This window comes from Poromitra crassiceps (genome assembly GCF_964638095.1).
Source record: "Poromitra crassiceps genome assembly, chromosome: 16".
NCBI classification, from domain to species: Eukaryota; Metazoa; Chordata; class Actinopteri; order Beryciformes; family Melamphaidae; genus Poromitra; species Poromitra crassiceps.
In genome coordinates, this window is record NC_139645.1 from 32915103 (window position 1) to 32939681 (window position 24579).

General features: G+C 42.6%; 2 protein-coding genes across 2 annotated transcripts in view; both read left to right on the forward strand.

Annotated features, from left to right (window-relative positions):
• The window catches only part of LOC310791599 (protein NLRC3-like), a gene marked incomplete at both ends in the record, with an annotated part of 346801 nt that overhangs the window by 29647 nt on the left and 292575 nt on the right, over window positions 1–24579 (forward strand). The window lies entirely within an intron of this gene.
• LOC310791344 (intermembrane lipid transfer protein VPS13C-like) overlaps window positions 6873–24579 on the forward strand; it is a gene marked incomplete at its 5' end in the record, with an annotated part of 155361 nt that continues 137654 nt past the window's right edge. Inside the window, 3 exons of the mRNA XM_083653030.1 lie at window positions 6873–6972; window positions 15396–15439; window positions 17294–17336. Of these exons, the coding sequence (XP_083509156.1) occupies window positions 6873–6972; window positions 15396–15439; window positions 17294–17336 (187 nt within the window). The remainder of the gene's footprint in view (window positions 6973–15395; window positions 15440–17293; window positions 17337–24579) is intronic.

Below are 24579 nucleotides of genomic sequence, written 5' to 3' on the forward strand. Positions count from 1 at the left end.
CTGTGCCTGTCTGCACGGCCGCTGTTTGAGGAAGTCGGCATGGACTCGCTCGCTTCTTGGAGTTTTGGTTGAGAGAAGCTTTTGCGATTCTGGTCATATTTATGCTGCGTGTTTCAAAGTGTGTTCCACCTGTAATGTATTATGTAAATTTGCAATCCCGCATCGCCAGCAATCAGCGCGAAAACGAGAGCGTTTTCCCCCATCCATTTTCATGAGAATGTAATACTGTAAAATCGCCTCGCCATTTCCTTGAATGGCTTGCTCCCTTTTTCTTTGATTTCGCTCGTCTGGGGGAGCACTGTCAACACTTAGTGGGTCGGTAAAATAGATTATACACATTCAATACCTCCAATAATTGTATAGGAGACGTAAAAGGGATTGATCAACGCCCCACCGTCAAAAAAAAAAAAACGATTTTTTTGACGTATCAATACGTCGCTGGCAGTCAACGGTTGGATTCTGCTTGACGTATCAATACGTCGTTGGCAATGAACGTGTTAATATAGGTTTTCGGCTCATTTGGTTGCTATTTAGTAGCGAAATGGAGAAACACAATGCATGTTGGGACATTCACATTGCAGTGAAGTTACAGCTTATTTTTTCTATGGGACTCTGAGCGAGGGAGTCAGAGACAGTCGGTATTGTGCCTGTCAGACTGTGAGGAGAGAGGGAGAGAGCCAGAGGGGAGCACTCCGCGCAACTGGCCCACTTAATAGGCCTGCTTTTCAAAGGCGCAAGGCGCTAAATTAACGCCAGGTCGGAAGATAGCAGTACGCCGGTATTTAGCGCCGACACGCCCACTTTGGCCCATTCTGGGACTGCGCCACGCCCATTCGGCCTAAAGCGCATTTGGCAGCGTAAAGCCATATCGATATCGTCCCAAAACAGGCGCAAGGCACGTTTTTTTGCGTTTAAGGCCCGTTTTAGCGCCAAAGGCTTGTGGGAGAATAGGGCCCATAGGCTACAACGTGGTTTCGTTCCTCCCCTCCCCACCACACACACACAGACACACACACACACACAAATCATACTGCCTCGATTCTGAAGTGAGCCCAAGCGATCTTCAGTTAAAATCATCATTGTATTGTTTATAGCAAATTTAATAAAGGTAAACTCTATAGGAAGATAGTTGGCAGACAGGCAGCAGCGCAGCAGATGCACGCGTGCCAGCCGCAGCAAGCACGCCACGCACACGCACACGCCACGCACATGCGACATGTGTGTCCCGGCCGTAAAGCCTATCAGCGTGCTCCTAATGCGAGCTCCATACCGGTAGGACAGACTTCACTTCATGTCAGCTGTCAGCCTGTCAATGTGGTTTGTTGCCACACAATAAACCAGCGGTTTGTTCCAAGCCAGTCTGATCCTTGACTCGCTCTCACACGGCAGCCAATCAGCGTTGAACAGCGAGCGACTGATGCCAGCGTATTTTCGCTCGAGTTGGGATATTTCATCTCGAGCGACGAGCGTATTTTCTCCCTATCGCTCTGTCTCTCCCGCTCGGACGCCCAGCGATTTTTCTCCCAGGCGAATATACGCTCAATCGCTCGTTTGCATTGACTTTGTATGTAAACTCGACGCCAGCGAAAAACTTTAATAGGTCGGTGTGAACACACCTTTACAGGGGAGTTACTTACCCATTCACTTCAATAGAACTGTCCCCAAAGTCTAGCCCCAATCTAGCCCCAATGCAAAATGTGAACGTTGTGGTGAGTTATGTCTCTTCCTTCTATATAGCATAGCACACAGAGAGGAAGCAAACTGTTGCATTTCTGATCAACTATGTCATATGCCATGTTATTTATGAGGGCTTTAAAACATCAATGACAGATGAAAAAGTCCATGCAGGATTAAACCTAGTACGTCACTGTAGTCAAGTAGTATTTTGTTGTATTTTATTGATTTTGCTTTTATGATGTAATGTTGATTAGTAATATGGATTGTGTGATTATATGTGGTTATGTATATTATGTACCGAGACCAACGACCACAACGGAAATAAGTCTTTGACTTTTTGTCCTATCCTTGACATTTTTATGATGCGTGACTTATTTTTTCATCATGTATTTTATATCAACTGTCCAATCAACTAAACTAAACTAAATGAATAGCCGGGGCTATTTAAAAAAACAAAAAAACAAGGTCATGACCTCGGTGTCCTCCATGGTATTTACGGGCCTGATCACAGTCAACCTGGGCTCAAGTCAGGTGGGTCGAAGCGCCACCACTGCTTTGAACCCATCACCACATGGTCTCTCTTAGTTTCCTCTAGTTTGTTCTCAACCTTTTGTTTCAGTTCACAAGTTTGAGTTATTTTTATAACTCTTTTTAATACGAGTTTTAGTTCTTTTTCTAACTCTTTTTAATATGAGTTTTAGTTCTTTTTCTAACTCTTTTTAATACGAGTTTGAGTTCTTTTTCTAACTCTTTTTAATACTTTGTAAGAGTTTTGAAACCTGCTGTATGTCAATAAAGTATTTTTGACTTCAGAAGTGTGACCAAGTCAACTTCACTAGAGTCAAGTCGTCAGTCTCAAGTCAAGTCAAAAGTCTAAATGTAGATCAACAAGTCAGGTCAGAACAAATCAATGCAATATGGTTTTAATAGATGTCTTAATTTAGAGAGTGGCAGCATTTGACTTGTGATTATGAATTATGCAAATATGGACTGGGCTGTTGATTTGTGTGAGTAGTGGAGCTGTGCTTTGCCTGTTTTGTGTCTTATGTTTTGGGGTATATTGGGGGTTTTGTCACGGGCATCTAGGAATCTGCTCCAAACGTATTTTCATTGTACTTGCACAGCGACAATAAACTTACTTACAGTGTTGTAAAAACGTGGTAAAATATATGACACCATAATATCTATAACAGCATAACTATGAACTGCCATCAGTGATCCTCATCCTGGGAGACAGTCATGAAAAAGGGTTCTGTTGTTTGTTCATCTAGAACAGGGGTTCTCAAAGTCTGTGAGTATAGGCCTCCCCAGTCCCCATAGACAAAACTTGTAAAATGTATTATAGGCTATTTGATCCTATAGACACTCAACAATTGAGCCAAAAATAGGCTGATATCGCTGTTTGTCAACTTCAGATTACACCAAACAGGCTACATAAAAAGGTCTGTCTGAAAGCATTTATTTGTTTCTGACTCTGTGGGGGAAAACTCTAAAATTATCCAAAACTACTGCATCTCTTTAACCAAATCACACACATTTAGTGAGTCTATTCCATGTGATTTGATCACATTTGATAACTAATGTAATAACTAATGTCATATTTTTCACTTCCATTCACTGAGCCTCCCCTGAAACCGTTTGGAGCCTCCGTGGGGAGGCCCACCTCCCACTTTGAAAACCTCTGATCTAGCATGTATATATATTGAAATGTTATTCATTTGTCGGAGGATAAGCCCCTTGAGATGCAGCATCTGGTTTACGAGGGGGTCCTCGTATACATTATATACTGTATATCCTATCAGTATGATTATATGTATACTGTATATATCCTATCCTAAGTATGATTATATGTATACTGTATATATCCTATCCTAAGTATGATTATATGTATACTGTATATATCCTATCCTAAGTATGATTATATGTATACTGTATATATCCTATGCTAAGTATGATTATATGTATACTGTATATATCCTATGCTAAGTATGATTATATGTATACTGTATATATCCTATGCTAAGTATGATTATATGTATACTGTATATATCCTATGCTAAGTATGATTATATGTATACTGTATATATCCTATGCTAAGTATGATTATATGTATACTGTATATATCCTATGCTAAGTATGATTATATGTATACTGTATATATCCTATCCTAAGTATGAGTATATGTATAGTGTATATATCCTCTGCTAAGTATGATTATATGTATACTGTATATATCCTATCCTAAGTATGATTATATGTATACTGTATATATCCTATCCTAAGTATGATTATATGTATACTGTATATATCCTATGCTAAGTATGATTATATGTATACTGTATATATCCTATGCTAAGTATGATTATATGTATACTGTATATATCCTATGCTAAGTATGATTATATGTATACTGTATATATCCTATCGTAAGTATGATTATATGTATACTGTATATATCCTATCCTAAGTATGATTATATGTATACTGTATATATCCTATCCTAAGTATGATTATATGTATACTGTATATATCCTATCCTAAGTATGATTATATGTATACTGTATATATCCTATGCTAAGTATGATTATATGTATACTGTATATATCCTATCGTAAGTATGATTATATGTATACTCAGTATACATATAATATATTATATTATATAATATATAATACCTTAACGTCTAATTCTATGTTTGATGCCTAAAATCAGACGGAATGTTGTTTTGTTGACAGAAGATCATGTATAAATGGACATCACAGATTGATGTCAGTGTAAACAATTAAGAGATCAATCACTGATATATAGGATCTGATTACAGGATTTTTTTTTAAACTTGTGACATGAATGTAAAAAAAAAAGTGCCGTGAATGTTTTATTTTGTTACGTTTTTATGCAGTTTATCTTGAAGAAATCTCATGTAAATTTGTATGATGGTGATGGTTTATAGGCTACAATGTATGGACTGTAATGTACTGTAAGAGTGACACAAGAACTTCAATAAAAAAAAAAAAAAAAAAAAAAATCCCCCCACAACTTGCTGCTGTGTGTCGTCTGACAGCCAGGGCCTTCAGCTTGAGACAAGTGAGGAAAAAAGTGATTTGCCAGCTGACGGCCCCAGGGGGCGCTGCTGAGTGCTGAGGACAGAGAGAGAGAGAGAGAGAGAGAGAGGGGAGGGAGAGACAGAGTTGTTACTGTCCAGAAATATTCTGTGATGAATGTATTATGCACTTTGTTTCATTTCATTTTACTTTTTCTATCTCATTTAGTTTTCCAGACCCCTGAAAAGTGAATTTTGGATTTTTTTTTGGAGGCGAACAGAACAATGGTACGCCTTGCAACTCTGGACAAAAAAAACAGACAGCTCTCCAATTACAGTAGCTATTATATATATTTTTTCTATTCACTCCCAGGAGGTCAGAAGTCAAGGGGTTTAGGACACTTCAGAAGGATTTTAGTTTTGTTTGCTTGTTTTATATTATTTTAAATTTTTTGCAATTTCATCCTGGCTTTCACTACAGGATCAGGTGCATATCAGAAAGACAAAAAAAAGACAAATCAAAGCAGACACGAGATTGAACTAATATTAAATATACAGTGCACTCCTCTTACAGTGATCAGCTTTGGATGGGTCAAATTGATCACTATAATGATAATCATTATAAGCGAGTTCTTTATTTTTCTCCATTTCTCATGCAGATCACCATCTAATTGACATTTGTATATGAATTACATGAATGCAGTATATAAAGTAAAGAAATGTAAACCCATACAGTAAGTTAGGCCTCCATGCTGTTGCAAATACAGCGCTCTCACCTAGACAGAGACGCTGCCATCTCTCCACAGACAGACATGCACCGAGTACTGTTGCTGTATGTCTTTGGCACATTTTTGGCAGTTTGTAAGTAAACAAATTATAAAATTACTGTAGCCTACTGTTTTAATTCCCCCCCCCCCCCCATTGTTCTCAGGTGGGACAACGCCCAAAATGATCACTGTATAAGCGGATTATTGATCACTATAAGCAAATTATTTAAACAGCTTGTGTAGGCTATATGATTCTGGACCAAGCTTTTTGAGCAATATAAGTGGTTGATCACTATAACCTGATCATTATAAGTGGATTCCACTAATAAATAAATAAATAAATAAATACATAGCCTACATAACTTAGAGCTATGTTTTTTTTAGCTTACCAAAAACTTTAATTATTTTCCATGACTAAGGCTTTTATGTAAGAAAGAAACTCATTACACTTACAGTATAGGTTTCACTTTGATATACATTTTCCAAGAATATGGTTGTTATTAGATCTTTATATAGTCCATGACAAGTCCATAAACAATGTCCTTTTGAGAAAAGCTTCCAAGTTGAAAAAGACTGTAATTTGGGGATTGAACCTTGAACCCAGCTCTTCCTGTTCCTGTTATCCCTAAACCTCTCTGCAGCTCAAAGTAAGCTATATTGAATATGCTAATATGTGATTATGATGATGATGATAATGATGATGATGATGATTATTATTATTACAATATGTGATTAAATATCACATTGTGAGAGGATCGCATTCTGACCCATATGAGACTTGAAGAAGTGAAGACCCGCCCGTCACCTGACCGCAGCTTCAGGCCAAATCGATGCTCTCTCTCAGACAGCTCAGTGTTAATGCGCAGACAGCGCTAATCGAAAACACAGCAGTCGATCCCAGAGCTAATCTCTTTCATTTCCTGCCCTCCTGTTCAGTGTTGCCAGATTGGGCGGTTTGCTGCTCAATTGGGCTACTTTTGCTTATGTTGGCTATGGTTGGGAAGTGGGGAATAATTTAGCATAAATGGAATTTGGCCTGCCTTTGTCAACATTTAGCATGGGGTTTGAAAATATTGAAAACAATATTAACAAGCTTTAATTTATTTTCTTTTATGTGTGTGTATATATATATATATATATATATATATATATATATATATATATATATACTATATACTATATTTTTTTTTTTTGAGTTTTAGGTTATGATTTGGTTTTATTGAATTGGGCTGGTTTTGTGACTGGGCTGGGCTGGGAACTGTCAAACTGATCTGGCAACCATGCTGCTGTTATCATCAGACGATCAGCTGTGAGGCAGAGCTGCTGCTAGACGAGCTGTGGAGCTGTGAGTGACCGCAGACCGAGGGCTCTGACACGGGTCAGTCATCATGGTGTTCGAGTCCCTGGTGAGCGACCTGCTCAACAGGTTCATAGGAGACTACGTGGAGAACCTGGACAAGTCCCAGCTCAAGATCGGCATCTGGGGAGGTAAGCAGCGAGAGCTAGCTAGCTAATAACTGCCAGACCAAACGCCATGAGAAAATGTGACAGTTGAACGTTGCGTCGCTTATCGTTAAACGCACACGCCTCGTCCAGCGTGACATGGCGTTTCTCTGACAGAACAACACGCAGGTTTAACTTCGGCCTGCAGTCCGCCCGCCGAGCAGCGCTCATGGTCTGCTTTGAGTCTGGTCCGTCTGTTTCTCCCAGAGCCGCTCCAGCAGGAAGCGATCCGTGCCGTGCCGCTGTAAACACGGCGTGTTGCTGAGCTGAGTGATGTCTGCTGGGTGAGCTGTGTGCCGATCTGAAGCGTGCCTCCCGACGGCTCAGAGCAGCTCTCTCCACTCATGTTTTGTACGTTTTTACTGCGGCCCATGAGCCAGGCAGCAACAACAGCCAGGTGTGCGAACAGTTTTGCGTGACGTCACGTACTGTTCTTCCTGGAACGTCATGTAGCCCATAGACATATATAAGGCTAGATGGCTTACCCGCGCTGCCGGTCAATGGAGAGCGACGTCGTCGCATGGTGGCCATCTTGCTACGGCACCACAGCTTTATATATATCTATGGGTTAAAAAAACGCTAACATTTTATTATTATTTTTGGCTCCAAATTACACCAAACTTAAACTGAAGCATCATCATCATGAGATGAATTCACGCACCTAGTTTCATACAGTTTCATCCATTTTGCTAGGAGCTATGAGCATCTGTTGTTGGGTTAGTATTATCACATCAGATGATCATAACTCCTAGGGAAATGGATGAAACTGCATGAAACTTTGTGCCTGAATCCCTCTCATGGCATAGATGCTTCGGTATAATTTTGGTGTAATTTGGAGCCCATCAAAAATATAGTGTTTTTTGTGTTTTTTGTTTTGTTGTTGCCATATCTCGGGAACGGAATATGCTTGTAATAAACCAAACCGTTTGTAAATCCGTCAAGATTTCAGCAAGTTATGAGTATTTTTGTCTGTGCACCCTCCAACAGCTACCAGAGAACGTACCAGAAAGCCTGCCGTAGCAAGATGGCGGCGCTTCAACGACGCTGGTGACTCCGCCTTAAGCCATCTAGCCTTATATATGTCTATGATGTAGCCTACCTGGACGTAAACACATCGCTGGTCGCTCACTCACTGTCATTCCACATTCCACATTCCACAGACAGACAGACAGACAGACATACGGACTGTGTGTGTGTGTGTGTGTGTGTGTGTGTGTGTGTGTGGACTCTGCAGTGCACCTGCAGCTCACCCTGACACTGAGTTTATGCTTTATTCACAAGTTAAAAAGAACGATTCACCCCAAAAATGAACATTCTGCCATCATCTAGTCACCCCTGCCATTATGAAACCAGGCCTGTTCACACCTGGAGTACTGTATGATGTATACGTAGGGATGTGACGTGTTTTTGTAGGCTTACCCACAAGTTCCTGCACTTCCTTGTTCTTAGAGGCTATGGGATTTCTGTACCAGGATGTCATTTAAATGCATGGAATAAGGTCTGTGGTTCACAGAAGTTTATGAAACAGTGAGGTTTGTGATCAGCAAGATAATAGAGCTCAACAGTCCCATGACATCTATTGCCCCGGAAGTGAGTTTCCCATTCATTTTCTCCATAGACATTTAGAAAAATCCTTATATAAGGAGTTTTAGGGCTTGAACCAAGCCAACCTGTGACCTACTGAATCATGAGTGACCGTAAAACATTTCAGTTGGAGCAAAAATAACAAATAAATACCATTGGGGGGGGAAGTAGTTTTTGAAAAAATTCTGGGAAATCACACAATTTATCAGTGAAATACTGCAATTTATAGATTCATTATGCTACAACAAATTTTTACGGATACATTATGCTTAAGTGTCACTCATATTCTTGTTTATGTCAAGAAAAACTTTTTTGGCTAGTGGAAATTCTAATTGGCTCGTAACTTTAAAATCTATTGGCTGGTGATCAAAAAAGTTAATTTCAAGCCCTGCAGGGAGAGCAGGTGGTGACATGGCAGTGAGTGAGAAAACAACCAAATATTGATGGTTAAGACTGAATAATAACATCACAACTGTCTAATCCTAATGTTAATTTAAAATGAGATATTCCTATATATCTGGCTTCAAACAGCCAACATTTTTAGCCGGCGACCAAATAAATCCTCCCAAAGTCTATAAATCCCTCCCAAAATCTATAAATCCCCCCTATCTGAAGAACATAAGGGGGGAATTCCCCCATATTTTGCAAAGTGAATTTCAGGACCTGTGTACGTTACCAAGCAAGCAAGCTAGCTACCAACATTCCCAGATTCAAATAAAACCTCTAGGGTTTGTGTGTTGGTGACGAACATAAACAGCTAACGTTAGGTAGCTAACTTTGGCTAAAGCTACCTTGTGCTACCTTTGGTGGACCGGGGATATGAAACGCGTCTACTAGCATAATGTTAGGCTACAGGGACCAAACAAAAAGGAGACGACTCAGAGTAGTCAGCAAGTGAGTTGGACTACCTAGCAAGTCCTGAAAATGTGCATCTTCATAACTTTATTCCAGCTAAATGGTATTGGTTGTTCGTATATGCCTGTGAAAGCTAGCTGTGCTAGGCTGATGTTAACATTAGCTAACTTTAGCCTAGTACAGCTGGCTTTCACAGGCAAAGATTAGCGGTTGCGCAAACCGCAAACACAGTTAACTTGGTTCGTAGTACAACCGATGCTGGAATAAAACATATTTTCAGAACTTACCACTTCACTCCTACTTCCTCGCTCACTTCCAAGTCCTCTCCTTTTTATTGCGATAGGATATTCCATGAGACTGGTGTCGTACAGACAGCCACTATCCATGTTGTGCGTCAACACGGAGTGATACCATGCAAAGCGGCTCTAGCCGCGGTATACGCTCAATATACCACGGCTGTGAACAAATCGGATTGCTTGATTGCTGTTTTATAACGGTGTTTTTGGAACTCTGATAAGTGGTCAGTGAGTCAGTCATTGGATCGGTCAGTTATGTGTCTGTGCTGAGGTTGATCTCTCTGCCCTGCAGCCCTGGATGCTGTGAGCGGTCATGGTAAGACAGAGCCTGTGTGCTGTGTTTCTGTGTGCTTTGAACCTGTTAGAGAGAGACTAGTACTACTGTGTTTCTGTGTGCTTTGAACCTGTTAGAGACTAGTACTACTGTGTTTCTGTGTGCTTTGAACCTGTTAGAGAGAGACTAGTACTACTGTGTTTCTGTGTGCTTTGAACCTGTTAGAGAGAGACTAGTACTACTGTGTTTCTGTGTGCTTTGAACCTGTTAGAGAGAGACTACTGTGTTTCTGTCTGCTTTGAACCTGTCAGAGAGAGACTACTGTGTTTCTGTGTGCTTTGAACCTGTTAGAGAGAGACTACTGTGTTTCTGTGTGCTTTGGACCTGTTAGAGAGAGACTAGTACTACTGTGTTTCTGTGTGCTTTGGACCTGTTAGAGACTAGTATTACTGTGTTTCTGTGTGCTTTGAACCTGTTAGAGAGAGACTAGTACTACTGTGTTTCTGTGTGCTTTGAACCTGTTAGAGAGAGACTAGTACTACTGTGTTTCTGTGTGCATTGGACCTGTCAGAGAGAGACTACTGTGTTTCTGTGTGCTTTGGACCTGTTAGAGAGAGACTACTGTGTTTCTGTGTGCTTTGAACCTGTTAGAGAGAGACTAGTACTACTGTGTTTCTGTGTGCTTTGGACCTGTTAGAGACTAGTATTACTGTGTTTCTGTGTGCTTTGGACCTGTTAGAGAGAGACTACTGTGTTTCTGTGTGCTTTGAACCTGTTAGAGAGAGACTAGTACTACTGTGTTTCTGTGTGCTTTGGACCTGTTAGAGACTAGTATTACTGTGTTTCTGTGTGCTTTGGACCTGTCAGAGAGAGACTACTGTGTTTCTGTGTGCTTTGGACCTGTTAGAGACTAGTACTACTGTGTTTCTGTGTGCTTTGAACCTGTTAGAGAGAGACTAGTACTACTGTGTTTCTGTGTGCTTTGGACCTGTTAGAGACTAGTACTACTGTGTTTCTGTGTGCTTTGAACCTGTTAAGAGAGAGACTACTGTGTTTCTGTGTGCTTTGAACCTGTTGGAGAGAGACTAGTGCTACTGTGTTTCTGTGTGCTTTGAACCTGTTGGAGAGAGACTAGTACTACTGTGTTTCTGTGTGCTGTGAACCTGTTAGAGAGAGACTGGTACTACTGTGTTTCTGTGTGCTTTGAACCTGTTAGAGAGAGACTAGTACTACTGTGTTTCTGTGTGCTTTGAACCTGTTAGAGAGAGACTAGTACTACTGTGTTTCTGTGTGCTTTGAACCTGTTAGAGAGAGACTAGTACTACTGTGTTTCTGTGTGCTTTGAACCTGTCAGAGAGAGACTACTGTGTTTCTGTGTGCTTTGAACCTGTTAGAGAGAGACTACTGTGTTTCTGTGTGCTTTGAACCTGTTAGAGAGAGACTACTGTGTTTCTGTGTGTTTTGAACCTGTTAGAGAGAGACTAGTATTACTGTGTTTCTGTGTGCTTTGGACCTGTTAGAGAGAGACTAGTACTACTGTGTTTCTGTGTGCTTTGGACCTGTTAGAGAGAGATTAGTACTACTGTGTTTCTGTGTGCTTTGAACCTGTTAGAGAGAGACTACTGTGTTTCTGTGTGTTTTGAACCTGTTAGAGAGAGACTAGTATTACTGTGTTTCTGTGTGCTTTGGACCTGTTAGAGAGAGACTAGTACTACTGTGTTTCTGTGTGCTTTGAACCTGTTAGAGAGAGACTACTGTGTTTCTGTGTGTTTTGAACCTGTTAGAGAGAGACTAGTATTACTGTGTTTCTGTGTGCTTTGGACCTGTTAGAGAGAGACTACTGTGTTTCTGTGTGCTTTGGACCTGTTAGAGAGAGACTAGTATTACTGTGTTTCTGTGTGCTTTGGACCTGTTAGAGAGAGACTAGTACTACTGTGTTTCTGTGTGCTTTGAACCTGTTAGAGAGAGACTAGTACTACTGTGTTTCTGTGTGCTTTGAACCTGTTAGAGAGAGACTAGTATTACTGTGTTTCTGTGTGTTTTGAACCTGTTAGAGAGAGACTAGTACTACTGTGTTTCTGTGTGCTTTGAACCTGTTAGAGAGAGACTAGTACTACTGTGTTTCTGTGTGCTTTGAACCTGTTAGAGAGAGACTAGTATTACTGTGTTTCTGTGTGCTTTGAACCTGTTAGAGAGAGACTAGTATTACTGTGTTTCTGTGTGCTTTGAACCTGTTAGAGAGAGACTAGTATTACTGTGTTTCTGTGTGCTTTGAACCTGTTAGAGAGAGACTAGTACTACTGTGTTTCTGTGTGCTTTGAACCTGTTAGAGAGAGACTAGTACTACTGTGTTTCTGTGTGCTTTGAACCTGTTAGAGAGAGACTAGTATTACTGTGTTTCTGTGTGCTTTGAACCTGTTAGAGAGAGACTAGTATTACTGTGTTTCTGTGTGTTTTGAACCTGTTAGAGAGAGACTAGTATTACTGTGTTTCTGTGTGCTTTGGACCTGTTAGAGAGAGACTAGTGCTACTGTGTTTCTGTGTGCTTTGAACCTGTTAGAGAGAGACTAGTATTACTGTGTTTCTGTGTGCTTTGAACCTGTTAGAGAGAGACTAGTGCTACTGTGTTTCTGTGTGCTTTGAACCTGTTAGAGAGAGACTAGTACTACTGTGTTTTCTGTGTGCTTTGGACCTGTCAGAGAGAGACTAGTACTACTGTGTTTTCTGTGTGCTTTGGACCTGTCAGAGAGAGACTAGTACTACTGTGTTTCTGTGTGCTTTGAACCTGTTGGAGAGAGACGTATGCCATTTGAATGAATGAATGAATGAATGAATGAATGAATGAATAAAGTTTATTTCGCGCCACATCACAAAAAACAAACATGCAAAACAAAACAAACATACGATGCTGGCCGAAAAGGTTAGGGCTGAAGCTATAAGCTTGTAAATGCCCTAACCCAGTTCATCTTATAAATTACAAACTTTCCATAATGGTCTAATTACAAAAAAACAAACGAACAAATTAACAAAAACAGCAAGCAAATTTTTTTTTTCTTTTTTTTTTTTTAAGCATTTGATCTATACGTCATATATACATTTTTAGCATTTCTAAGCATGCATGCAGTATTCACTGCATCCTGAACATATCCCGACATTACTCAGATGGCCTGCATGTTTAGCAACAAATGTCCTGTATGAGTGCTGCTCCCACGAGCACGGACTTTACCCACCCAAGCCCCAAGTGCAAAGTCCACATCGCTGGCAGAACGGGTCTAGTTTAGCAGCTCCCGGCTCATCTCCAGAACCTGGAGTGAGAGGGAAATCCAGCGAGACAAGATTGTTATTTCCTATAAAATTTGTAGTAATAAATAAATTAAATAAATAAATAATTTTAGCCTATTTATAGTATAACTATAAATAGTTGTTAAATGGCACTTTTACAAATCATTAATGTCCCCGTACTATTTAATTTCATGAATGGACGTAGTTACGTGGCTGGATTATCTGGAAGAGAGCCAAGTTGCTGAGTAAACAAGTAATAGTTTATTTTCCTCCATACTACCTTGATGCCTGTGTTGGACTGAGAGCAGGTAAATGAAAAATGTGAAGACTGCTGAGGAGCTCTGGAGCTTTAACCTTTCTTTACACGGTGTCAGTCACTGTTAAAACCCTCATATTCAAATACTAATATAATATAACAAGCACAGCCAGAGTGTCACTTCCTCATGTTTTCTCTGGGAGAAGCATTGTGCTTGGCTCTGAGCCGAGCCTTGTGATTAGCTCAGACCAGAGTGTTGTGACTGGCTCAGAGCCAAGCGTTGTGATTGGCTCAAAGCCGAGTGTTGTGATTGGCTCAGAGTGGGGGGTTGTGATTGCCTCAGAGGCGAGCGTCGTGATTGGCTCAGAGCGGAGCGGCAGGACCGGCCGGACCGGCCGGACAGACAGCCTGTGGAGACACAGGAGACGGGGGCCCCGTTCCAATACCCATACTTGTACTTCTTTCTTGTAGTATGTACTGCCGCTGCCCTCACAAAGTATGGATTGTAGTGTGCAGCATGCATGCAAAATGCATACTATTGGGACACACTACATCTGTCGTCACGTGAGCTTCCTGAACTCCGACCTCTTGCTCACTTCCGCCGACGTCCGCAGCGCCACATTTGAGTTTTTTTTTTTTTTTTTTTTTTTTTTTTTTTATTCAATAAACAAAGTCTGGCAGTAACAAACAGTACATTATACAAAACATTCAGACTAAACATTTACAAAATTGGAACAGACAATCAAATAAACAAAATAAAATAAATAAAGCAAAAACATTAAGTCAGAGATCTAAACAGGAATCAAGATATGCATGTTTTGGTACACACCATGCTTGTTTGGTTTTAACATATTTCAAGGCTTTCTTAAAGTTAATTATCTCATTCATGAACACGCAGCTCAGTCAGTGCGACGTAACTCCAGTAGGTGGCGGTAATGCACAAAAAGTTGTTTGCCAACCGCCATAAAACATTAGAAGAAGAAGAAGACATAACTTCCTGCTGCGCAAAGGATTGTGGGGAAGTTTGGCTGAAGCAGCATGCATCGATGCATACTCCGAAATAGGAGCTGATGTAGTACAACATCCTGGTACTCTTGGCATACTGCATCTGACATACTATGTATTGGGACATACTAAATCTTTTTTTGCCTACTAAATAGTATGGAAGTATGGGTATTGGAACGGGGCCTGTGTGTGTGTGTGTGTGTGTGTGTGTGTGTGTGTGCGTGCGTGCGTGTGCGTGTTCATGCCAATTGGCTAAAAGGGGGGCATTGGTGGTGGTGGTGGGGGAGATACAGGTGTATCGGATCCGTGTGTGTGTTTATGCTAATTGGCCAAAAGGGGGCAGTGAGGGGCAAATTTTGAAATGCAGGGTGTCAGAGGCAGAGCAGGGTGTGCTGCCCCTACCATCCTGCATTTCAGAAATTCACGTAATGTCTGTGGTCGCAGCGGTTGTGAATTCACACTTGTTAATAATGCACCAGTTTAGAGGATTCCTTGTACAATTTACTGCATTAGTTCTTTGAGAATCTCTTTGGTATTGAAACTGAAATATCGATATTTATTGAATCTTATCGAATCGGAAATTGAATCGAATCGGGAAATCAGTGGCGATACCCAGCCCTACTGTCTCCCTCTCTGTTCTGCTCTGACTCTGTCCCTCTCTTTCCCTCCCTGTCTCTCTCTCCCTGCCATCTGTCTCTCTCCCTCACTGTCTCTCTCCTCTGTCTCTGTCTCTGTCTCTCTCTCTCTCTGTCTCTCTCCTCTCTCTCTCCTCTGTCTCTCTCTCTCTCCTCTGTCTCTCTCTCTCTCTCTCTCTCATCTGTCTCTCTCTCTCCTCTCTCTCTCTCTCTCTCTGCAGGAAATGTTGTGCTGGAGAATCTGAGAGTGAAGGAAAATGCCTTGGTGAGTAACTCAACTTTATTCATTTTTGATCAAGTTTTGTTTTTCTTGATTTTGTTGTTGTACTACTTGGTAAATCCCCCCTGCTGTCCCGGTCGTTGCTCCACCCCCTCTGCCGATCTGGGGAGAGTTTTAGACTAGCACATGCTTCCTCTGATACATGTGCAGTCGCCAGCTGCTAATTTTCACCTGACAGTTTCACTGGGGGGACGTGGGAGGATCACACTATTCCCCTCTTTCATGTTTTAAAGTTCAAACAGGCAGCAGCACTCCTCCCTGCTGTTGGACTTCATTAGTTCAAACAGGCAGCAGCACTCCTCCCTGCTGTTGGACCTCATTAGTTCAAACAGGCAGCAGCACTCCTCCCTGCTGTTGGACCTCATTAGTTCAAACAGGCAGCAGCACTCCTCCCTGCTGTTGGACCTCATTAGTTCAAACAGGCAGCAGCACTCCTCCCTGCTGTTGGACCTCATTAGTTCAAACAGGCAGCAGCACTCCTCCCTGCTGTTGGACTTCATTAGTTCAAACAGGCAGCAGCACTCCTCCCTGCTGTTGGACCTCATTTAGAAAACTGAGTTATAAAGAAGCTGTACTGCAACTCTGCTGTTGACACATGACTCCACTCACATTCCTCTGTTCTAATTAAATGACTGGAACATTAACTTAAGTTCTGATTAAATAAGTTGTCATGAGCAGTGTTGCGGGTAACTCATTACAAAGGTAACATGGCATGTAATATATTACTTTTAGCAGTAACTCAGTAATATAACTTAATACTAATTGGATTTCAGTAATAATATACCAGTTACTTTGTCAAGTAACTCAAGTTACAAATTGAGTTACATTTTCTTAAATCAAAGCACATATCTAAATAAAGATCCAATCATTTCCTAATAAAATTGTGTGTTTTTATGCAAATAACCACTATAGATGACAATCACAAAGGAAAGGGATAACATGTAGAATTTTGGACGGTTTACACTGACTTCGAGACAGTTGAAATAATTCTTCGGGGATGGTTCCGGGGCGGTGACGTCATTCTGCTAAGTGCTGTTATTTTGGTGAAAGTAATGCAAAAGTAGTGTAATAAGTAACTAGTTACTCTACACAGACAGTTGATTGATTGATTGATGTAGTATGTTACATTTTGAAAGTAACTTGCCCAACCCTGGTCATGAGCTCATATTACTGCCTGTGGTTTAACCTGGTCATGAGCTCATATTACTGCCTGTGGTTTAACCTGGTCATGAGCTCATATTACTGCCTGTGGTTTAACCTGGTCATGAGCTCATATTACTGCCTGTGGTTTAACCTGGTCATGAGCTCATATTACTGCCTGTGGTTTAACCTGGTCATGAGCTCATATTACTGCCTGTGGTTTAACCTGGTCATGAGCTCATATTACTGCCTGTGGTTTAACCTGGTCATGAGCTCATATTACTGCCTGTGGTTTAACCTGGTCATGAGCTCATATTACTGCCTGTGGTTTAACCTGGTCATGAGCTCATATTACTGCCTGTGGTTTAACCTGGTCATGAGCTCATATTACTGCCTGTGGTTTAACCTGGTCATGAGCTCATATTACTGCCTGTGGTTTAACCTGGTCATGAGCTCATATTACTGCCTGTGGTTTAACCTGGTCATGAGCTCATATTACTGCCTGTGGTTTAACCTGGTCATGAGCTCATATTACTGCCTGTGGTTTAACCTGGTCATGAGCTCATATTACTGCCTGTGGTTTAACCTGGTCATGAGCTCATATTACTGCCTGTGGTTTAACCTGGTCATGAGCTCATATTACTGCCTGTGGTTTAACCTGGGCTTCGCAGCTGATTGCATCTTGTCTTTGTGTTACAGAGTGAATTTGATGTTCCATTCAAAGTGAAAGCTGGACAGATCGGTGAGTACTGAGAGTCACCTGCAGTACTGAGAGTCACCTGCAGTCTGAAGTCTAAAGCTACTTCCTGTGTGTGTGTGTGTGTGTGTGTGTGTGTGTGAGTACTGAGAGTCAGCCATCTTACTCTTCTTCGAATTATGAACTGAAGATAATTTCGCAGCATCTCAACAGTGACTACTTTACAACACAACACACCACCCGCACGCCATGCCACGCTGAAGCCACGCTGAAGCCACGCTGAAGCCACGCTGCACGTATGCTGCAGCGATAGTTTCAGCTTCTGGTCTAGTTTTCAAGCGTGCAGCGCGCTGCACTCGAGCAGCCAGACATGAAGTCAATGCAAGTTGTGAGCGGGGGGGGGTGGGGCAGCACCGGGCAAAACAGAGCGAGGCGTGGACAAAACAGTGTTTCAGGTAGGGCTGCACGATATATCGTTTACACATCGTCATCGCAATGTGCGCATGCGCGATAGTCACATCGCAGGACGTGCGATGTCAAAAGCAAATTAACTCGTCATGTTGCTTGATAAACTCTCACTTTAGGGGTAGCCTACTGAGTGAAATGCAGTCTCTCTCAAAGGAGAGAGACGCCCCGCTACTGTACTCATTTATTTAGTGCTTAGCTTCAACACAACAAACATGCACAGAGCTCAATTGAATTATTTTTGCTTATGTTGCGTTGCTGACAGTAGCCGATGTGATTGCGGAGGCAGACTTGTCCACAGCTTGCAGCGCACTAGCATACAGCAGGCTGGCTGCTGTAACTCAACATGTCCGTGGAGTGGAGATATTTACTCTTGAAACACCAAAAAGCAAGACCGCAACTTATGACACGAAGGCTAAAAGATTGATTGATTGATTGATTGATTGATCACTGCGGCTGTCTCTCCCCTTCAGGCTCTGATGATGCGTCACATGATAGCAGTAACGTTACGGTAGAGTTAATCATACATAGCGACTCATTTACACAAAACATGTCAGTGAAAATAAAAAGACAAGAGACATATCTGGGCAATTAAATGTATATTTATTACTTTTCACGAATTAATTGTTTGTCACCGGTCGGCTGCATGTGAATCCTCGTCTCTCTGTACTGCCCTGCCTGCGTGCGCTCAAAAACCGGAACTCCCCAAATGCGGAGTGTACCACTTGGTAGTTTCTGGAGGGGGTTTCCGGGGGGTCAGACCAAGTGTATAAAGTGGCAGGGGTGTTTCATTGTTGATTTATTGAAACGTTAGAAGAACGAAATAAGTTGAAAGCAGTGATTATAATCAATTAAATCTAATGTTTTTCTGCAAATAGCATCATTGGGAGGTAGATACTGGCACTCAATATTAGGGGTGGGCAATATAACAATTGTATATCAATATTGTGATATGAGACTATATGGTCTTAGATGTTGGATATGGTAATATGGTGATACAGCATACATGTTGTCTTTCCCTGGTTTTAAAGGCTGCATTACACTAAGTGAAGTGTAGGCTAGTGACATTTTAAAGTAGAATGTCATAACTCACTCACTTTTTCATGTATGTAAGTCATGGAAATCCATTGGTCAAAATGTGTATGCACCCTGATAGATGACGCTCTGAGGCCTACCAGATGGACTCCTCTACAAAATCACCCCAATCATTCTAGAAGTATTCTTTTCTTTAAAATAGAGCTATTCTGGTAATCTGGTGAAAATCTGTATTTTTTCATATCGCAATATATATCGCAGGGGTGGGGAATATCGCAATGTCAGTTTTTTCCAATATCGTGCAGCCCTAGTTTCAGGTGTGAATGACGAGGCTCCTGCTCAAAGCATCTGTGAAGCGCTGCTTCTGAGATGCCTATGGTGTGAATCAAACGTAACAGGGCTGGTACCTAATTATAATAATATACCTAATAATATAATAATCGTAAGCGCCACTGTAGCTAAAAAACTGAGCTTGCGAAAGCCTGTCAAAAACGAACTCCGCTGTGCCATAATTATTGCGGTCCTGACCTTGGTGACCTCATAGCTGTGCCACTTGGAGGTTACAGTACTTCTGGCCCAGATGTGGCCCGCGGGCCTCCAATTGACTGAGCTGTAGAGAGACAATGTGTTTGACTTTGCTGCCAGTGATAACAAACCTGTCTGTCTGTGTGTTTAGTGGGCGTGGCAGAACAAACCTGTCTGTGTGTTTAGTGGGCGGGGCATAACAGAACCTGTCTGTGTGTTTAGTGGGCGTGGCATAACAGAACCTGAGCGGTTTGAAGGCATAGCAGCAACTAGCTGAAGTGGCTTCAGGTGTGTTAAACTGAGGTTATACTATGGGACTATGCCAGGATTACCAGTTGGGCGGAGTCTGTCTTTGTCTACACTAGTCTGCAGTTGTTGTGGGCAGTTGTTGTGGTCAGTTACTTGGCACCAAAATCTGTAAGTGTGTGATGGTGTGTGATGGGTACAGATTCTAATCGTCAGGGGCCGGTTGCACCAAGTGGTCTTAACTATGCCTGGTCGTAACTCCTACGTCAGTCTTAGTTAAAGCAGCTACGAGCAACTTTTTCGATTGTTATTAAACAGTATAAATTTAATATCAATGCATCACATCTTACCTCTAATAGTCGACGAGACCAACGCAGAGTAGTCTCGCTTGAACCCCGAGTGAATCGGCCAGTGTTAGTGTGTCTGTAGCCAGGGCAGATCAGGAAGTGAAATGAAACGGTTTGCAGCAGCCACTTCGGCCATAACCACAAAATAACTTCCAAAAAACCTGTTAGAATATAACGAGAGATGTTCCCGCGAGTATGCGTGGCGTTCACATTGTTTATGTTATGTTGCTAGGCAGCGCAAACGGCGTAGGAAGGCAGCTGCGTTTCACTTCCTGGTTTCACTTCCGCGTTTCACTTCCGGGTACCCCGGTCCGGTCGCTCTAGAGAGCCCCCTGTTGACGCGAGTTTAGACAGACTATAGACTTAATAATCACCTAAGGGAGCAATCTCAGATACACAAGGCTTTGGTCTCGTCGACTATTAGAGGTAAGATGTGATGCATTGATATTAAATTTATACTGTTTAATAACAATCGAAAAAGTTGCTCGTAGCTGCTTTAAGACCAGTCTTTAGAGTGGATTTACGCCTGTTGCACCAACAGGGCTTACGTCTGGTCTTAACTATGCTGGTCGTAGCAATGCCATGTGAATTGCCAGGGAATGCACCCTGATTGGATGATGTTGCAAAAACTGTGCCTCGCGACCTGCTTGGAGCGCACTGTGCCACTATGCTCTATCAGCCACTACTGTAAGTGCATCACTACACCCTCCCTCCTCCCACCCTCCCTCGCTCCGGGGGGAAAATGGCGGCGATTGAGCCAGACAGACAGTCTGAATGAAATTGAATGTAACGTTCCCAATTCTATGTATTAAATTCTAAAAAAATTAACGCCAACATTTGGGAAGGGTAAGCCACACAACTAGTTTGTTGTAATCTAACATCATGCTTCAAAAGACAGAGAACTGGCTGTGTTACGACGATGACGGACTCAAAAAGGTCTCCGCTGATAAGACACGGAGATCTCTGTTACAGGCAGGCGCTACGCCTCCTCCTGACCAGGCGTAGGAGTTACGCCTGGTCGTAGTGAAAAGAAGGCTTAAGCCGTCTTGGTGCAACCGGCGTAGCTGTTAGGTCGTAAAGTTACGACCAACTTAGCTTAAGACCAGTGTAAGACCAGTTGGTGCAACCGGCCCCAGGTGTGTGATGGGTACAGATTCTAATCATCAGGTGTGTGATGGGAACACACTGCCTCCCCACGCCAGTTGGAGCCACAACAATTAAGAAACATGTTTGAATTTCCAAGCCGACTCTGGACGTAGTCTGGTAACGTTAGTGTAAACTCATCAAGAACTCAAAATGTATGGATCCTGGGGGGTGTAACCCTGGTGTCCTGGGGGGTGTGACCTCAGTGCCCTGGGGGGTGTAACCCCGGTGTCCTGGGGGGTGTAACCCCGGTGCCCTGGGGGGTGTGACCTCAGTGCCCTGGGGGGTGTAACCCCGGTGTCCTGGGGGGTGTAACCCCGGTGCCCTGGGGGGTGTGACCTCAGTGCCCTGGGGGGTGTAACCCCGGTGTCCTGGGGGGTGTAACCCCGGTGCCCTGGGGGGTGTGACCTCAGTGTCCTGGGGGGTGTAACCCCGGTGTCCTGGGGGGTGTAACCCCGGTGCCCTGGGGGGTGTGACCTCAGTGTCCTGGGGGGTGTAACCCCGGTGCCCTGGGGGGTGTGACCTCAGTGCCCTGGGGGGTGTAACCCCGGTGTCCTGGTGGGTGTAACCCCGGTGTCCTGGGGGGTGTAACCCCGGTGTCCTGAGGGGTGTAACCCCGGTGCCCTGGGGGGTGTAACCCCGGTGTCCTGGGGGGTGTAACCCCGGTGCCCTGGGGGGTGTAACCCCGGTGTCCTGGGGGGTGTAACCCCGGTGCCCTGGGGGGTGTAACCCCGGTGCCCTGGCTAAATTCCCACACAGACCTTCCTTCCATCACGGCCACCTAATCCAGTGGTTCTCAAATGGGGGTCCGGGTACCCCCAGGGGTCCGTGGCACTTTGCCAGGGGGTACGCGAAAAGTTTTCAGGAAAATAAAAATAAAAACGTTTTTTCTTTCTTGCAAAAGCTTCATAGTTCAACGAAAATATTGTATGCTTTAAATCTAAAATTGTTCCTGGATTACATTCTAATCTAACAAACCTATCAATTCAAAAGTCAAGCACGTTACCGTGGAAACAATTAAGCTTAGCCCAAAATCACAAATCAGAATGAGGGGGTCCCCGGTATATTTTCTATCTTGTAAGGGGTCCTTGGCTGAAAAACATTTGAGAACCTCTGACCTAATCATCCCTGGTCACTTAATTGGCACATTCAGTGCTCCACTCCACTGTGACAGCTGATGTGTGGTGAGCGTTCTGATGCTAACTGGCTGCTGTGCATCACATCATGCTGCACATCAGGGGTGGTCGAGTTTAGTCCCCCCCATATATAAAAAACAATACAAAACATAAAAAGCAATACAATAACATTTAAAAGAGATGCAGATAAAGCATCACCACAGGCATTTATGCTAAAAATAAAACCAAATTTCTAGTACCTTGGATAGTATGCTTGCAAGTGAAATAGGCCTATAGTTATCTATGTAGTTAATTTACCAGTCTTGTTCTTGATTACAGGTACCAGCAGGACAGTTAACACATTCACTGCCAACAACGTGTAAACACGTTTTCAGAATCCAGCTGTTGACTGCCAACAACGTGTTTACACGTTTTTGGCATCGATTTTTTTTTTTTTGACGGTGGGTTGTGCATCTAACCCTTTTACATCTCTTATATAATTATTGGAGCCACCGAACGTTTACAACCCATTCCACCGACCCACTAAGTGGCAACAGTGCTCTCCTGAGTCCTGACTAGAGGAAGGCAAGCATTTTTTTAACTTGTCACGCCATTCTCACCCCAGCCATTCTCATGAAAAATGGATGGGGGAAAACGCTTTCCTTTTCGCGCTGATTGCTGGCGATGCGGGATTGCAAATTTACATAATAGATTACAGGTGGAGGAACACACTTTGAAACACGCAGCATAAATATGACCAGAATCGCAAAAGCTTCTCTCAACCAAAACTCCAAACGAGCGAGTCCATCCCGACTTCCTCAAACAGCGGCCGTGCAGACAGGCCAGACAGGCACAGGAGAGCAGCAAAGCACTGACTGGTGACAAGCTTGTCCGCCCACGGAGGGAGGAGTTGAAGCAACTCGAGAGAGAGAGAGAGAGAGAGAGAGAGAGAGAGAGAGAGAGAGAGAGAGAGAGAGAGAGAGAGAGAGAGAGAGAGAGAGAGAGAGAGAGAGAGAGAGAGAGAGAGAGAGAGAGAGAGAGAGAGAGAGAGAGAGAGAGCGCCAAAAATGAATGGTTAAAGTGACAGTTCTATCCAATTTCACAAAAAGCCGTTTATCTCTGAATATTCTTTCTGACGCTAAAACCATGCTGTATTCAACTGCTAATGCTTACATAACTACTAACTCTACAAACTAACTCTTTTAGACAGAGAAAGTACACATTCTATTAGTACTTTTGAGATATTGTATGTTCACAAAGTCCAAGCTGAAACGAATCCTCGGCTCTTATAAAATGAGCCATAATCCTCAAAAAACGGCTTGGCAGAAGCTACCTACAGCAAAAAAAAACGGCTGGCAGTCAATGTGTTAACATTGATCCAGGCAGTGTTCCATGCATCATTAAACCAGAAAAACATAAAGCAAGTAGCACAGAAATACTATGGCTAGCATATTTCAGGTGTTCCGCTGTTATTTGATCCTGTCCACAGGCTTTGTTCATTTTAAGTTTCTCAATGGCGTAGCACACTTCATCTGGCCTGATAGCTACTCCATCACTGTGAGATATTTCACCAATATTAAACGCATCACTCTTAACACATTCACTGCCAGACGTTTTTTTTTTTACTGTAGTTAGCTTCTGCCAGAGGGTTTTTTTGAGGATTCTGGCTCATCTTTCAAGACCCGAGGATTCTTTTCTGCTAAGATTTTGTGAACACACAATATCTCAAAATAACTAATAGAATGTGTGCTTTCTCTGTCTAAAAGAGTTAGTTTGTAGAGTTAGTAGTTATGTAAGCATTAGCAGTTGAATACAGCATGGTTTCAGCGTCAGAAAAATTATTCAGAGATAAACGGCTTTTTGTGAAATTCGATAGAACAGTCACTTTAACCATTCATTTTTGGCATCAGTAAGAGTCAGACATCTAAACAATAGTTTTGAACAGTAATTTCCTCCATAACAGCAGGAAACCCCCCTCTGCTTCCAACTCCTCCCTCCGTGTGTGTTCTCCTCCTGCCTCCCTGGCTCTCCAGCGGGCGTGTCACAACGAAGTTGCTGCTGCTGCTGTGCCTGTTTGCGCGTCCGCTGTTTGAGGAAGTCTGGGTGGACTCGCTCGTTTCGTGGAGTTTTGGTTGAGAGCTTTGATGCGATTCTGGTCATATTTATGCTGCGTGTTTCAAAGTGTGCATCCAATCTATTCTTGGAACCCCCCACCGTTGCCACCGCTGTGCATCAGTGCGAAAGTGAAGGCGTTGTCGCCATCAATTTTACAGTATGAGAACGGCTTCCTCGCGCTTTTCCCTCCAGTTTTGGGTCGCCTCTTTCTACTGTGGAGAGACATGTCGACACTCAGTGGGTCGGTAAAATAGATTATACACATTCAATACCTCCAGATCTGGTGTAGGAGACGTA